The following is a 17,080-nucleotide window of genomic DNA, read 5'->3' as shown; positions in this document are numbered from 1 at the left end:
TCCCATCCTCATACAGGTGTCGTCTCCTGTGCAGGATCAAAGTCCAGCCACCAGACACTTCTGGCAGCATTCCAGGACCTCCGAGCCCCCCAAGGGTGCTGGTCTCGGTGACTCGGCACATCAGTCCTGAGGTGCTGAGATCCCACATTCCAATATCTTGGTGGAGTTGCTCTCTTAACAATTGCTAAAAATTGGACTTTTCCCAAGCAACGAAGTAAATTGTGACTGGTTGACTGTGTTGTAATCTTAAAGGGTGTGTAATGTCAGGGCCCAGGAGTAGGGAAATGCAGGAAGTGAATGTTTATATTGTGGTCTTTGTGTATCTGCTGGTTCAGAAATGAATCACTTTCTTTTTTTATCAGTGCCCAAGATACTGCTGCAGAGGTGAAAAGCCTTTTGGGGTCAGAACAGTGATTTACTCTTTCGCAGCTGGCTGTCTCTGGGTTTGCACCAGGTTATCGAGTGCTTTTTAATTTATTCTTTTTTAATCTTTATTCCAAGTGACATCAGTATTCTGGCAGTACCAGGGACTCATTCTGGGCATGTTTCCAGACTGATGTCTTTGATCAGCTAATCGTTTTGATAGAACAGAGGCATTCCCAGCAGAACACAAGGTACTCAGGATTCTTACAGATTCTCACATTTTTTTGTGTAGGTCATGCTAGGAAGAATTTGGGCTAAGCTCTTTGAAAGGCATCATGTGAACCCTGTGTTCTGAAAGAGTAACTAAAATGAAGGAATGTGTAGGAAAAAAAAATAAATTCAAAATTCCTAGCGAACAGGAGGGTACCTGGGAAAAGTAAAGACAGTTACTGAGGAGTCCTGGTTTTATTTAAGTTGAACAGCTTCTTCAGAAAGAAATACAGAAAGGCAGTGTGAGTCTCACCTCCCCAGCGTGTTGTTCTTCTTCTTCTTCCAATAAAACAGATTGGTATTGAGCCCATTATTGGGCTGAGAGGAGGGGTTTGCATGACTGTCTATATATTTACTCAATTTCTTTAATTTAGATTATTATTTTAGCTTTCTTATTAAAGAATAATGCAATTTGCACAGGTTCTGTTTTCATAACAAATGCTGGTTTTTTTTGTAAGCTGGTTTTAATACTCTTTGAAGAGATCTGTGTTAGCTGATCTCTGTTCTGACAAAAGACATACCAGTCTATTGAGTAGTCTTCCTTTATGGCTATGTTGGGGTTTCAGGGACGTTCTTTATGTAGGCCTTTGCTTTATTTGTCAGCCTCCTCTAGCTGTCCTCTGACACCACTCTAATTTAACTGAGCCTTCAGGAAAGAGAAGGGCTTGGTTGGTTTTTGTGGGTTACAAAGGTGTGACTTGAGTAACAGCGGGCTGTGTGAAACAGGTTGGTCTCAGTTCTGCTGTGATTGCAGAGAATTCCACAGGGCATAATCTGCATGTGGCATTCAGGTGGAAACTTTTACATTAATGACTAAATAGGAGCATGTGCTAAGCCTTCTGTCTGGAAGTAAACCTTCCAGCATAAAGTTCAGGATGCATCAGTGAAATGGTGATGCTCAAACTCTTCTTGCTGTACTTAGAGTTTGCAGAAGAGCTCATGCTTGGGATAAAAGCCCTTCAAGGACTAACCATCATTGAAAAGAAAAATGTTTAACCTTCTTCTAAAGGTCTTAAACTATATTCTGTTAATGCAGCATACTGTTAAAAGCTTTTTTACTCCTGAGATCTTCATAGCAGTAGCTCTTGAAGATGGGTGTTTTGGGGAACACTAGTTAGAAAGGTCAACAATGGGTAATTTTTAAATTGTTGGAGTTTTTTGTACATTTTTTTCCCTAACCTTACAGGAATGTGGGCTTGTGCTCTTTACCATGTTGTCCATTATAACAAATGAGTCACAAAATGAATTACTACAGTTTTCTGCTTACTCTGGGTTGGTTTTCCTTGCATTCTTTCACGTTAACATAGGTTGTAGTGCAATATATTACTCTTTTCAGTGTTATGGTTTTAACTGATGGAAAAAGGGAGAAGCCCTGAAGTTGCATTAGGTCTCACTAGAACTAATAGCCTTGAGACTTCTGGCAGTTTTTACACTTCACTGTCATCTCTCTGCTCCTTAAATCTTTTTCAAATTCACTCACACTGGAGGTACAGTGTGGAGATGGGATAAGGGATTTACTGCAAGCTGTAAGAACTCCTCAGTGGACATGGGCATATCATCAGTGAGTTGTTTTGGGTGTTTAAGGACGAAGGATAAACTGGATGGCTCTTGCAGTCCTGTGCACTTGAGAGTGTTGTCTTCCAGCGCATTACTTTGCAGTGGACTGCACATCTGTGGTCAGCACGTGCTGCTCTTGGCTGTAGTATGGAATCAAATGCTATCAGGATCGAGCAATTGCCTTCAGCAGAAGGCATTATTCTTCCTGTTGCCTGCCTGTGGTTTTTTGAACAGTGTAAGAAGAGGAATGGTGTTCTACTGAGTAAAATTAAAAGCATTGTTTTTATTTTTTAAGACAGTATATTTAAGTCTGTTTCTAAAGTGTCTTTTGTTTCCCTCTATGTGCTCTGCTGCCTGCAGAAAGTACCTGTCTTCAGCCCTGCTGAGGCCACAGCTGGGGCCCTGAATCCAGTTCTGGGGTCCCCAGTACAAGAGAGACATGGACACACTGGAAAGAGCACAGCAAAGGGTCACAGCAATGATTAAGGGTTTGGAACATCTCTTCTGGGAGGAAGGCTGAGGGAGCTGGAAGTGTTCATCCTGGAGAGGAGAAGATATGGGGGGGTATCATCAGTGTAGATAAATACTTGAGGGGAGGGTAGAAGGTGGGCAGAGCCAAGCTCTTCTCAGTGGTGTCCAGGAGTGGGATCAGAGGCGGTGGGGCCACAAACTGAGTGCCAGAGGTTCCCTCTGAACATCAGGAAACACTTTGCTGTGAGGGTGATTGAGCACTGTTGTAGGCTGCTTGGAGAGGTTACGAAGTCTTCCTGGAGATCTTCAAAAGCTGTCAGGGCATTGTCCTGGACAACCAGCTCTAGGTGGCCCTGCTTGAGCAGAAGGGTTTGGACCATCTGACCTCCAGATGTCCCTTCTGACACAACCCCAGCCTTTCTGTGATTCTGTAATAAATATCCTATTTGTGTTCCGTGTTAAATGTCAGAACCAGTTTTCTTTTCACCGCCTTGGCAGCGGTAGCTGGTGAAATCTCACAACCTTCTCCCGTAGGTGGGAGAAGGATTTAGCCTTTGTATTTTCCTGAAAGGCCTGCCTCATCCTGATTCTTGTGCTAGGAGGAAGATAACTTTAGCCTGTGTCTGAAACGAGACCTGTGACTTGTTTATGGATGCATTCTAGGCTAATACTGATGTTTCAAGAGGAGGAACACTGGGTATTGACCTCAGCTGAAGTCTGCAGTTCTTTCCCTGCTTGTCCTGGAGCAAACAGAGGCTATCTCATCCAGCAGGCAGCAATTATTTGAATGGCTTTGAGGTTATTTGCCTCATAGCTGCTTTTCACCTGTGGTCTGCAAGAACTGAGCCCAAAGAAGACATGTTTCAATGGAGCAGATTCCTTGTGTCAAACCAGGCAGAAGTTCTGCCCCTGGTTGGAGCAGCTGGTATTTGAGACCTTTTGTCAGGACCTTTTGTGGGGATGCTGTGGTAGTGATTTGGGCCCTGATGCTATTTAACCATAAAGTCCCAGCAACAGACTTGTCTGACAAGTCCTTTCTGTTTCTAGTTGTACCTGTAAGATGCATTTAGGAGTTAACAGCTCACATAAACAAATCTTCAGTACTTGCTCCAAGAGTTTAAAAAGGGCTGTTAGGCATCAAAGGGGCTACTCTAAGGATAGAGACTTAATTTTTAGAATGAGTCATGAAAGCACTGTGCTAACATGCTAAGTAGTGAAGGAACAACACTACATAATCCCATTTGTTACTTGCAGTTGTGCCATGGAACCTGGGAAAAAGGTTTTTACAACAGTGCTATCTTTGAAGAAACTCTCTGAGCCTCCTCTCTAGGGTTTTGCCTGCCCATCCACCATCTCTAAAACTAGCCAACAACCTTCTTGTAAGCCAGTGTATACAAAGTTTAGTTAGAACATGCCTGAGCAAGAAATGTAGAGCAAGTTGATGAGTATTCATAACCACTGTTGTGGTATGAATAAATAAATACCTTCACTGTAAACCACCCCAGTTTTGAAATCTCACATGTAGGTCTTACAGAAAATAACATGCTTCACCCAGCACATCACACTTCTTTTAAGAGCTGTGTTGGTGAAGTTGGGGAGTAAATAAGTATCAGAAACTGAGATCAGACAGACAGCTTGCCTTGAGTGCAAGAGTATTTTTTCCAAAACAGATCCCTGACTTCTTGATTTTGATGGTGTTAACCAGTTGAGAAAGTACTTGTAGGAAAAGCCTTAGAGCCAAAATCCATGTCTCCTGGAAACAAAATATCACCAATTCAGCAGAGAGACAAACTAAGTGGAAAACTGCAAGTTCCCTAACTCCATTGTTCCTGCTAAGCCATTCCTGTTTTGCACGTCACTCCTTTTCTCTCTATCTCATGGACAACTTGGTCACTTTTGTGCTTTATGCCATACAACCCTTGCTCTGTGGGGCACAACTGAAACTGTTTGGAGTTCCCTGATGTATTTCAGGCTGAAGGATCCAGGTGCATAAAAATCTACTCTTGCTGTTCCCTGACAGTTGACCTATTTGATCTAACAAAATACAGTGTTTTTCAGCAAATCTACAGTACTGCTATTATAATTTATCTTCAGTGTTCTCGTAAAATACTGAGCTTTTAAGAATCTTTCCACTGAGGAAACTGAGCTGTTAAGCATTATTTTTTTTTTCTTGAATCTACACACTGTGTCAGTGTGCTTCTGTTTATGTTTCCAAACATGAGTAAGGTACGATAATAACCCATTGTTTTCCCATTTTTACATTTCAGTGATTGTCTTTAAATTACTGACCTTTAATACTTGTCAAGATGTCAGTTGAATTGCAGCTACTTTTCTCCTCAAGTAAATGTTACAAAAAAATGTCTTTTAGTGTGCATTACAATTTAATTTACAGCTTTCAGTATTTTAATAGTTGGGTTAAGTTAGTTTTTTCCCCTTCATATTTAAAGGAATGCTATTTTTCCATGAGTGTAAGGAAACACTGTGAGAAAACAATTCCCTTAGGGCCAAGAGGGGTTGTGCTGGCTGTCTGGATGCCTGGGAGTAAGGTGTTATGGGCATAAAGAGATTTAGGAAGTGGGAAGTACTTTCCCATTTGTAAGATAGGAGTTGACTTAATTCTTAGATAAAAGTGCAGTGAAATGTGTGGATGTTGAATGATTCAGGAGGGGAAAAGAAAGGGATAAAAGAATTATTATGTAAAGAAGTTACTCCTTTTGGTCTGCTGGTCAGTTTACTAATAATTTGTATTTAACTAGGTGGTTGAATCCCTTATTTATTACTGGCCATAAACGGAAGCTTGAAGAAGATGACATGTATAAAGTGATGCCAGAAGATTCCTCAGAGAAGCTTGGAGAGGAGTTGCAGTGGTAAGGAGAAAAATTGTAGAACACTTTGGGTTGGAATGCATAATTGTTCTCTTTTATTGTATTAATGCTGGAGGAGGTAAAAATTTTATTTCTATTCTAAAATTAAAAGGTGTTATTGTAAAGTTTAACAAGGTTAAAAATGCTGACAAATTTAGAGCAACAAGAACTAAGAAAACTTGTTTATCATAGAGGGTTTTTATATTTTTTCAAGTTATACATAATGGAACTGCATTAGAGTAATTCCATTATGTCATTTATAATTAATTTGACACTTTGCAGAATGCTTGCAAAAGACAACTTTTCATCAACTCTAATGGTAGTAATCCTTAATAAATGTGTGAGTCTTCTGTCCTGTGGTAAAACAGCTGTGGAAACTTCAAATTGCTCTGTATAAAAGTGGAGAAAAAAGTTGTCTCTTTTATTTCTTTTTGTTTGTTTGTTTCTTTGTTTGTTTAGAGTGCAAACTGAATTAAGTGACCCTTTAAATATATGTGTATCTATAAATATATGTATGTTGAAAATCTGCCGCTCAGTGGTAGAGTGGGCAAGATGCCTTGGACAGCTAAAAACATGTATCTAGGAAGTGTTTTTATTTGGGTTTATATACTTTTTCATGGACTTTTTGCTGGTGTGTAGTGCTACGGACTCAGGGGATCTATATTTTAGCAGGAAAATATCTTCAGATAATTACTATTTATATAAATTGTCATGAACCTTCCAGCAGAGAGGATTTTTGTCTTCAAATAATCTTCTGCTAAATGTAGTTAGGGGAGAAGATGCCTCCTAGTGAAAGGTGGCTTCTGTATTAAGAAGGTGTGGCCTTGCTGTTTCTTGGTGTTACACCGAAGGCAGAGCAGATGGACTTTCCTGTAGTTTGCTTGGGATGAGAGACTCCTCAAGAAGCAAAAAGAATCCAGAAACTAAAGGTTGTGGCCAGGTCTGACATCATCCTGCTCTGGATAAGTTAACTTAGGAAAGAGGGCTGGTGATAAGCTCATAGGAGTTGCTGCTTTTAATGTCTTTATAGCTGGAGAGGTTTATCAGATTCCATGGCTGTGTCTTCAAGCAGTTCAGGGACTTGGCTGTAGGGAAGATGGATTTTTTCCAATGATTTTTTATAGTAAAAGACCATACTTGCATGAGTCAGGAAATGGTGGAAGAAAAAAAAAAGAGTGGTTTTTAATTCTTCAGTGTACTTGACCAAGAAGCAGAGAATATAATTCATGACTAGCTGCCTACGGAAGTCGTCTTTTCTCTTGAGCCAAGAAACCCCACAGAACCTACATAGTTTCTGTTTTCAAAGCATGCAGACAATAACTCTGTAATTCTTGTAACAAAAAAGAGGGTAAAAATAAAAAAAAAATGTGTTCTTATCTGAATGCTTTGAACTTTTGTGCTTTGTTGCAAAATAATTGCCTTGCATGCCTTAGACTTATTTCACCCCTCAAACTATCAAGGTCAGAGGTATGGCAGAAAACATTTAGCCTTCAGAAGAAAGGGGGAGGTTTCTCTGTGACAGCAGTGTGTTTTAAGAAGTCTGCAGAAGTTGTGATGCTTTCTTGTTAAAACTGTGCTTGTTATTGCTGTCTTTGGTTTTTATGTGAACAGATTGTGTCCTGCTCAGTGGTGATGGAAAGGTCTTTGCCACTCTGCTGATGAATCCTTGCCTTCAGAGAGATGTGTGAAGTGCTGGGTGACAAAATCCTCAGCAAAGCATGTGGTAGAAAAAAGACAGGGCCAGACATGAGAAAGGGTTGGACATCACAACCCCTCTGGGCAAGCACAGGGCATATGGATAGATAAAGACACTGTGCTGCCTCAGTTTAGTCCATGGTCAGGACATCGTAGGATAGGATGCTCCTAATTAGGTGAGTGGTGACTGTCTGAACTGAGAGGAGAAGAGATACAGGAGGAGTTCCTCATCAGCAAATACAATGGTATGGTGATAATAGTCAACAGTGGTGAATTGTTTGTGATTAACCAAGAGCAAATAGGCCTGTAATATTAAGTACCAATGTTTATATGACTGAGAAGACATGATTAATTCCTTTTGTTTGATTTGATTTTATTAAGGTGATCAGGGCAATCTAGCTGTTAGTCTGAAAGTGTTTTATTCTAGGTAACTGCCTTGTGATTTTATTTCTGTCCCCCAACATATTTGCACTTTGTTTGTCAGGTACTGGGATAAAGAGGTGCAAAAAGCAAAAAAGAGAGGAAAAACACCACATTTAACAAAAGCCATTATTCTGTGTTACTGGAAATCCTACTTAGTTTTTGGAATTTTCACAATGATTGAGGTAAGTGGTGTAAAATGTCACAGGACCTCCTTCTTGGCTAACAGCAGTGTGAAGCTTGTCCACTTAGACTGCGTGACATGTACTGGTGACTTCATCCTGGACTGCTCAGAGAGCCTGGTAATGTTCTCAGAAGGGTGAAACAGAGCTATAGCCCTGCAGAGACTGAAAAATGGAGTCATGACTGCAGGATTACGGAAGTGGAACAGAGAGCTCATTTCAGTGCATTATTTTTGAGACATTGCAAACCTCTGACTTGCTTTGTAAGGCTTATCTGTATTTTATGTATCTGAGTGGGGTGCCTAATAGAAAGAGGATTTTTTGCTCTTTGTAAGTGGCTCTAAAGGACACATGGCATTTAAAAAAATGAAAGTGTAATACATACTCATGCAATTTTTATAACATCAAAGCGGTTTTTTTTTGGTAATTGAGAGAGTTCTCCTTGAAGTTCCTGCTAAATTTTAATGTGGAACATGTTTCTTTTGGATTATGTGTTGATAAAAATTGGCTTGACATTTTAGAGCACAATAAAGACAAAATAATAAGGGATATGGCTTGCAGCAGTACTTGGCTCTTGTTTGCCTGTGTTGTACAGACTTGGTTAGCACAGGGTGATAGGAAATGACTAATACTTTCCCCCCTTCTTTCTCTTTCAGGAAACCCTCAAAATAATTCAACCAATTTTTTTGGGGAAAATTATTAATTATTTTGAAAACTACGATGCCTCAGATGAGGCATCATCTTTTCAGAGGAGGAATTCTGCATATTGGTACGCAGGTGCTCTGTCTGTGTGCACGCTTATTCTGGCTATCATGCACCACTTGTACTTCTACCACGTGCAGAGGGCTGGCATGAAGCTCAGGGTGGCCATGTGTCACATGATTTATCGGAAGGTAAGCAGACCTGTTCACTGCTGTGTTTTGTATTTGACTGCTGTTCTCTCAGGGTAGTTTAAAAATGCAGCATGGAGGGGCTTGACAGCTGGCCTGCAAGCAAAGCTGAGTTAATAGAAGAAATAACAGTTGATGATTTTTGAGTGCATAGCAAAGAGGCCATCAGCATGGAAACAGATTAGGAAAGATACATTAAAATTTTTGTAAGCTAGACTATGTGCGTAAGTAGGTGTGTATATGTACCTTATTAAGTTTCTGTAAAACTTTTGCAAATTATATTAATATTGCTTATTATATTGCTTTGCACCGATGAATATAATAAGGTATTGTGATGTAGTTAATGACTTAAGATCATGCTTTATTAAGAGTATATAAGCTAGAAAACATGCAAAATAAAACCTTTTTTCTTCTTAGACCCTAATCGCGTGTATGTGTCACGTCCAGCCTAACAGAGACAATGCAGTTATTTGTTATGCCCATGATTGCAATTCCATTGAAGTTACTCATTAATAGAGACCTAATGCATGTGGAATGTGTCAGGCCTTAGATGTGTGCATGTGGCTTTGCTTTCTCTTTGGTGCTGAGGTGTCTGAATGACAGCTTCAGGCCTGCTTAGTGAAGGTGGTGAGTTAAATAGCCCTAAAGAGCTAGGAAGCTCTTGGAAGAGCTCCTTTTATTGCCTCCTGCTGGTGTTGGAGAGGAGGCCCCCCTGAATAGAGCAGGAGAGGTCCAGGGAATGCTGGCAGCTGCTCAGCCCTGCAGCTTTACCCCAGGGGGAGGATGTGGTGCTTGGATGTCACCATCTGCTGCAGCACTCTCAGTCTCCTGGGAATTGCTTTGCTGCCTAGATTTCCCCCCACCCCTGTTGTAGTTAATGGTGGGATTTATTAATATTTTATCCCATCGGTGGTGTATAACTAGTAGGTTGTCTTCTTTGCAGATCAGAGGCTGATCCCCTCCCTTGGGGCATCCATCAGGTTCCCTTGGGGAGTGGCAGCAGTTCTTTGGAACTGCTCCTTCCCCCTCCAGGCAGGCAGGGATGCTTGGCATCTTCACCTTTATCCCTCCTATATGAGGAGGAAGAGAGAGAGGAGCAGGCGGAGGAGACACAGTTCAGAATCAAGTGGAATCCTAAAGGCAGGGAGTTCGTTTTTTATTACCATTTGCTGGTTTTATTGTGGGAGTACTGCAGCCCTCCACTGAAACCAGTGAAATGTGAGAAGGGATGTTCAGGGAGCTGTGGTTTCTTTGCTGTCTCTGCGTCCTGATCAAGAAATAGCTGTCCTGAACTACAGATGGAGTTGAAGCTGCTGTCAGAGGGAAAGTGGAGCAAGAGAATTTGAGTTTTACCTATGGGAAGGAGCTGAGCACCATTCAGGATGAAATGTTCTCCTTGATGTGCTCTGGGCAGCAAGCAGCTCAGTTGTAAATAATTGGTTCACTCTTCTGAAGCTGTTGGCAATACCCAAACTGTGAGCCTGTCTTCTTCCAAGCAGGAAATCTCTGCTGAGAATGCTGGAAGGGAAAATGCCCCATCTTTCTATTTTCAGTGCTGCTGGAATAGTGACCTACAATTTCAGACCTCAGCAAAGAAGTTTAATTGAAGAATCAGGATTGCACAGTTGCTTTGGAATGTAAAAAAATCCACATTATTTTAACCATTAAACATGGGTACCATCAATTTAACAGGAACATTCAGACTACTGGTGTAGGTCATGTGAAGTTTTTGGACAAAGCAGTAAAGTGAGGAGAGTAAAAATGTCCCCATTTTAAGTAGTGGTTACTTTTCATACACACATTTGTTCTCTTTTGATACCTTGAAAAGGATCCTCTGGGAACGTGCCTCTAGCATGGCACAATGCTTTCTTGTACATAAACATCTCTCTAAGGTATTAATTTACCAAACTGATTATCAAAACAGAATTAATGGAAAATGGATATAGTCAATGGTGTTTGTTGCTGAGTTGATACTGGCTTAGAAGCTTGGAAAAGAACTGTTTCTAATATGCACCCTTGTTTCAAGAGATGTGATTAAATGGAAAATTAATCAGCCATCATTTTTACTTCTGAGGGTGAGGGTTGAGGTAACAGCAGAACACTGACAAACCTTTCTAATAATTTGTCTTCATTATGTGCTGCTTATTTTCTCTTTAGCCTCATATAGGCTTTTGAAAGAAACTTGGGTGTTTATTTACCAGCACTTTAGCAGAGTTTGTTAATTGCTGTAGAAAATAAAATCTTGGATTTGTAAGGATAAATAGATTGGATGAGAGAGAGCATTCTTAATAGAGAACTTCAAATGTTTATAATTCTTAAGTTTTAGACTCTTTTTCATTTCCTGGAAAGTTCAGATCTAATTTGCAAAATCCCTGTATTCAAACACTTAAGAAGTTTTGTACCAGTAAGAAGTATTAGTGATGCACATAGAAAACTCCTAACAAAAATGAAAGTGAAATCTGGCACATGATGACTCAGAATCTTACGTTTTGAAATCAAAGGCTACTTTTGGGAAACTGGTTTTTGTTGGTTTTATTTTATTAAGACTTAGCTTTTAGAAGTTCTTTGAGGTCAGTGTACTGACTTTAGCTGGGTTGGAATTAGTTTTCCTCAGCTCATATGGGGCTATGTATCAGATGTAGTAAAAAAGAGGAAGGTACCAAAAAGGACTTTTTGGTAAAAAATTGGTTATGGAAGTAAAACTGCTACTTTGCAGTCAAGACAGATCCATTCTGTCAGGAAAATGCAAAGCTTATTTCCCTTAAAAAAAAAAAAGAAAATAATCAAAACCAAGAGGGAATCAAGGAAATACTAAAACTGCATTGCCACTGGTGATGGGAATGGCTGCCTCTTCCCTGAGAAGACAAATCATGAAATGTAAGGAGCCTTGTTTGAAATTATGCCTTGAATAGTACTTTGATGGCTGATGTTCTTCTACTTGTTTCAAAAGACTGGAACAGTATTTTTGAAACAATCAGCCCTTTTCAGGTTTGATTATTGGCCAAAAAGCAACTCTAGCAATGTTTGGAGAGGGAGAAGTAGATATGAACTGCCTAAAAATGTGAAGTGTTTTTGAGGAGTGAGCTATTTCTGTACAGAAAAACATGTAATGTGCTTTGTATATTTTTTTAAACTTGTGCTGCAAACTTGTGTTTTCTCTTTAGCAGGTGTAGGAGGAAGCAGGGTGTGTTATTGGTGTTTTTGAGCAATTTCAGTTTGGACCTTTGCAGTAAGGTTCAGACTGCATATTTCCAGATGGGACCTTTTGGAATGGGGGGGTATTTTATAAACACATTTTATTTTCTATTGACCAACTTTTTTACTATTGTGCAAAAATACTTGATATTTACTCCTGTTGATTTTCATAGCGTGTGCTAAACTTCATTTTACATAATTCAGGAAAATTACAATTTTTCTAGAGTTAGTGATTTGTAAAGGGACACTCTGATTTGCAGAGATAGTCTGAAATTAATAACATGTTCAAAACAAATTGTTTCAATTGGCCAAACACTGTTTGATTTTAATCTGGCCTTCAGGTGGAGTTTTCTGTTCCTGTTTTGTACAGACGCTCATAGTGAGGGGGAGAACAATGCACAGGGAAAGTTACAGTTCTTTTGCTTAGTGGCTTGCTGTGTTGGTATTTTCCTATTTTTAATCACTTCAGACATGAAGATAGGGCATTTTTATTCTCACAGTCCTTCCCTTGACCTTTTTTTTAATATACTTTTTTCTTTGGGACTTAATTTAGGATATTTAGTCTAATTTTAATTTTATTTAAGGCTCCAGTGCTTTCAGGCAAAAGGTGATACGTGGCTTCAGCTTTAGCCCTGGTACTGTATTTGTGTATCTTGTGTGTATAGGTGTGCTGTGGTCTATAAGCTGTGATAATTTGAACTGTTCTGACTTTTTTAGGCACTTCGTCTCAGTAATGTGGCTATGGCGAAAACTACCACTGGTCAGATAGTAAACCTGCTGTCAAATGATGTCAACAAATTTGATCAAGTAAGGAGTGTTTTACAGGTCTTTCCAAGGGGCTGAAGAAATTGTGGGGGTGGAGTTAAGAAAATTTTGTTTAAAATTGGTGATTAAATGTTTCTAATGAACATTTCTTCTGGTTGTTTCTTAAACATGGAATGTTTTGTGTGGAAGGGACCTTAAAGATTGTCTTGCTCCAGCTCCCTGCCATGGGCAGGGGCACTTTCCACTAGCAACTTGTTCATAGCCCCATCCAACCTGGCCTTGCCACAGGCAGAGGTACTTCCTAAATGTTACTAGGGGTTTAATTTGTTAGCTAAGATTAAAAGTTAATTTTTGATTCTTAACTATTTGTTTAGGTAACAATTTTCTTGCACTTCTTGTGGGCTGGACCACTTCAAGCTATAGCAGTAACAGTACTTCTCTGGATGGAAATAGGCCCATCATGTCTTGCAGGAATGGCAGTTCTGATTATTCTTCTTCCTGTGCAGACCTGCATTGGGAGGCTTTTCTCTTCCCTCAGGTAAGGCTGCATGTTTTGGGTTGTAGCCATTTTCTGTGCTGGGTTTTAAAATGTGCATATTGGGTGGAGGCAGAGTATCAGCATGTGTCTGGTGATATTTTTTGCAGTGTCTCTTATCTTTGCCCATGTTTTTTAGAGCTGCTAATGTGAGACATCTGAATTCCAGATTATGGACTTGAAGTGGTCTGTCATCCAAACATGTTGAAAATATCTGCTATTTATTATCAAGTGCATTAAAAGAGACTGGCTATTTCTGTAGCTGCCTTGCTGTAGGTCATGGCATAGAATTGTGGAACCTGAGCTTTGCCTTCGTGCAGGAATTCTTGGGGAGTTACTCCACGGGGGATGTAGTCAGCCCTTCTCTGTGTGACTTACTGGGGTGACACAGGTGTTGCAGCAGAAGGCTCTGAAAGTTTCTTGTTCAAAGATCTTGCTCTCTCTCCTCCGTGACAAAGATGCAGAGAGAAAAAAAGAGGAAGGAACTGAGAGAGAAGGGAAGAAAAATTTATCATGGTGGTTTTGATGCCAGCTATGAGGTTTCCAGCTGCAAGGTTCTAGGCTGTGGAGATAAGAGTTTGAAGTAATTTTCCACTGTCAGGCAAATTTAATTTCTTTTTCTGTAACTTTATCCTAAAAAGCCCAGCAAGATTTGCCTCTGTTGAGATTGTTGAGGCAAGTTCTTGCATCCAGGTTTTGTGTTTCTTGTGTAATTAGTCATGCTTGACTTACATTATGACTTTATAAAAGGCTTTTGCACCTAATTGGAAATATTTTTGTGTTCTTTAATCTGTACACATATGCTTAGGAGTGTCAGGCATCTTTCTTTGCATCTTTTTGTTGAATGGGTTCCTTTTAGTTCTTTGGGTAAGTAAAATGTCTGTGAGTGAGTTACTGTTTTTTTTTTTTTTTAAAGTTGTATTTCAAGACAAATTTTCTAGATATACTGAGCCTGGCATTGCCATTGCATGCCAGGTATGACGAGAGAGATGAGAATTAAAAAATGAATACAACTTGTACACCTCTTCATTTATAACCAGTGTGGTAGTCTTCAGTTGTTGCATTCATGTGCTGTTTCTCAAATAATGCTCAAGGGCTATTTCTCAAATAATGATCCATTCAGAGTTCTCTGTCAAATTCTAAGGGCTTTTCTTTTTATGATAAAGCCTGGTTGTAGAACACTTACAATATGTTCTTAGGTGTGTATTTTCACTGCATGTGCAATATGCGTGCAGAAGCATCAAACTGCTTCATTGCTGTTTTTCATTAGTTCTAAGTTTTTGAGGTTTCAGTCAATAATTAAAATACTTAGTGCTTAGCTAGTGCTTTATCTGTGGTGGCAGGCTTTAGTAACCCCATTTTACAGATGGAAAACTGAGGCACAAAGTGATTAATGGATTTTTCCAGGGTCAGACAATAGGGTGACAAAAATCTCTTTCCTGAAGGGATGTCTTTTAAAAATTAATCAGTGGCAGTGTAACAGTGTTTGGGGTTTTTTACCCATTCAGTAACAACCACTTGTTTGGATGCAGTGCAAAGGAAATAATTTGTTAACCAGAAAAGCTTCTGCTTGTCTCCATGTGCACAGATCTTTTTCTTTGTGAACAGAAATGTGCAATTAACAGAAGGAGTTAATGGTAAAACTGGAATAGATTTTAGCTCAGAGTGAGCTGATGAGTGTGTTCACATGCCATTTGCTGGGAATCTGCATGGATTTAAGGAAGGCAGCCTATGAAGAAGTAATTTAAGGATTAAAGCTTTTGCTAAAATCCGAGCATGCTTGGTGTGGCAGTTAATTTGTGCTGTTATTCAGCATTGTTCTGTGACTCAGTCGTGTCAACATGCATGAACACCAGTTCATGGTGCAGCCTCTGGCCTCAGTGCTCTGGGAGTTTGCAGACATGGATTTGGTATCCTGTGGAATGGTATTCCCTGCACTCTGCAGGATTGCTTTTACTTGCACAAGTATGAGAAGTTGTGCAAAACACACATGACCCAATGTATTATTTGAGAAGCAATTCGGTTATTGGACTGAAGACCATTTTATGCGTATTTTATTCACAAGAGCTGGATGCTTTTATTGCTTAGTCATGCAACTGTAGTATTTTTATTTAAAGTCCTTTTTCTTGAAGATAGAAACTGTGTCTAACTGCTGTGTCAGACATAATTAAAACACGCCAAATATGCCTTGTGAAAGCAAAAAGGAATTTTGTAGCTAGATTAATTTAGAATGGTTTTTAGTATCATAGAGGGGTCTTCTCAGACAAAAATTTTCAGGTCCTTTCTTACTGCACTTTCTTATTGACATGCTATGTGAGCATGTATTGGACTGATCTGTTTGTACTCTGAACTAAATATTTTTGGAGCCAGGGACATGTCTTTCTCTGCAGTAATTTACCATCAATGCACTGGATGTCTCTATACTTCAAGCCATTATACAACATCACTAAGCCTGTGGCTTCTAGTATGTATGTACAAAATATGCTTATTGCAAAGTAGGGGAGTGGAACTTGAAAAAAATTTTAAGAAGACCACTCCCCCAACCTCCTGAGCATTTTAAAGCAATTTGAAACAGGATGGTTACTGTGATGACATTTCAGCAGGAAAACTGAAAAATTGGTTTAAAGAAACCTCTGTTTACTTTATTATTTAATCTATCTTCTTCAACTTTCTATTATGTGGAGACAAAGCCTGGAAGTTAGGTGACTTTTCAGGATTGTAGGTGAGAGTTGTTTGCTGCTGCAGAGCCATGAGCAACACATGCTAATTTTGTCTTTTCCAGTGGTGGTGTGTGTATGGGGAAGAAATAATGAGCTATTACATTATTGAAGCAATTGTTTTTCTGTGACTAAGGGGAAGGATGAAATAGCAAAGATAAACTCATTCCATGTTGATGTGATTGTTTTAGTCTAGGTTATTTTCCTCAGTGTTATTAAGAATCCATGATTACACTAGGGCTAAGTTTCTAAATGCCTTTTTTTAGTTCCCTTGTATAAATATTTTTTAATACCCTGCTTCAGCCATCCTAACATTTATGGAATGCTGGTGCTGAGAAGTTTTTTGAAATGACAAGTAGGTGCTTGAAATTCTTTCAACTTACGTTCTTTAATTATGGTGATTCCTTCCAGTGTATCAGAGAGATCTTCCAGGGGACAGGTTAAACTGAGAAAGCCTTCTAAAAATTCATGTCTTCTAAAAAGATTTGAATTTTTTTAATGATCTCTGAATCTTAACTTTCATTGTTATATGCAAAAATAAGTAATTTAGAAGGTCAAGGTATGTTTTATCAAAATAAGATCTACCATAGTTCTCCATGTGCAAAGTGTTTGTCTACATGAATGAATTCAGAATTTTAATGGGGTCTAATAGCATGATTTATGCATTTATTATGTGGCTTCTAACTTTCAATGCTTTTTTCCTAATTAAAACGGTGACTTTATTATTTAATTATATATATTTTTCAATTTTTTCCATCAGTACAAACATAGTGTGGGACTAAAATAGATATATTTAAATTAGTGTTAGTTACAATTAATGATTAAATAATTTTTTTTTAAAGAAACCATATCTAGATTATCTAATGAATTATTGCTCATGAACTAAGTAATCTCTGCTTCAACTATAGTTAATCCTAAAAAGTCAGAAATGAGGTCAATTTCTTTACCAACATCAGGAGAACTTTATAACAAGTGTGGTTGTTTAGGTATTTTGAAATCTTTATAAAGTAATTTTCTGATTTTTGTTTTGTTCTAAATGCAACAAACAGCGGATATGTTGTTTGAGGAATACTGCATGTTTGCACAAACTGACATATAGTCCTGAACATTGAATCAGCTCTCAGTTCCCTGAGAAGCAGGAATCAAACATACCAAG

General features: G+C 39.0%; 1 protein-coding gene across 2 annotated transcripts in view; it reads left to right on the top strand.

The window, feature by feature from the left end:
- The window catches only part of ABCC4 (ATP binding cassette subfamily C member 4 (PEL blood group)), a 143,444-nt gene that overhangs the window by 8,223 nt on the left and 118,141 nt on the right, over nucleotides 1–17,080 (top strand). For both annotated transcript variants that reach the window (XM_063149543.1, XM_063149542.1), the window contains exons 2-6: nucleotides 5,418–5,528; nucleotides 7,705–7,825; nucleotides 8,479–8,715; nucleotides 12,625–12,714; nucleotides 13,047–13,210. In XM_063149543.1, the coding sequence (XP_063005613.1) occupies nucleotides 5,418–5,528; nucleotides 7,705–7,825; nucleotides 8,479–8,715; nucleotides 12,625–12,714; nucleotides 13,047–13,210 (723 nt within the window). The remainder of the gene's footprint in view (nucleotides 1–5,417; nucleotides 5,529–7,704; nucleotides 7,826–8,478; nucleotides 8,716–12,624; nucleotides 12,715–13,046; nucleotides 13,211–17,080) is intronic.

This window comes from Melospiza melodia, chromosome 2, assembly GCF_035770615.1.
Source record: "Melospiza melodia melodia isolate bMelMel2 chromosome 2, bMelMel2.pri, whole genome shotgun sequence".
Taxonomy (NCBI): domain Eukaryota; kingdom Metazoa; phylum Chordata; class Aves; order Passeriformes; family Passerellidae; genus Melospiza; species Melospiza melodia.
This window is presented reverse-complemented; position numbering and strand designations above follow the sequence as displayed.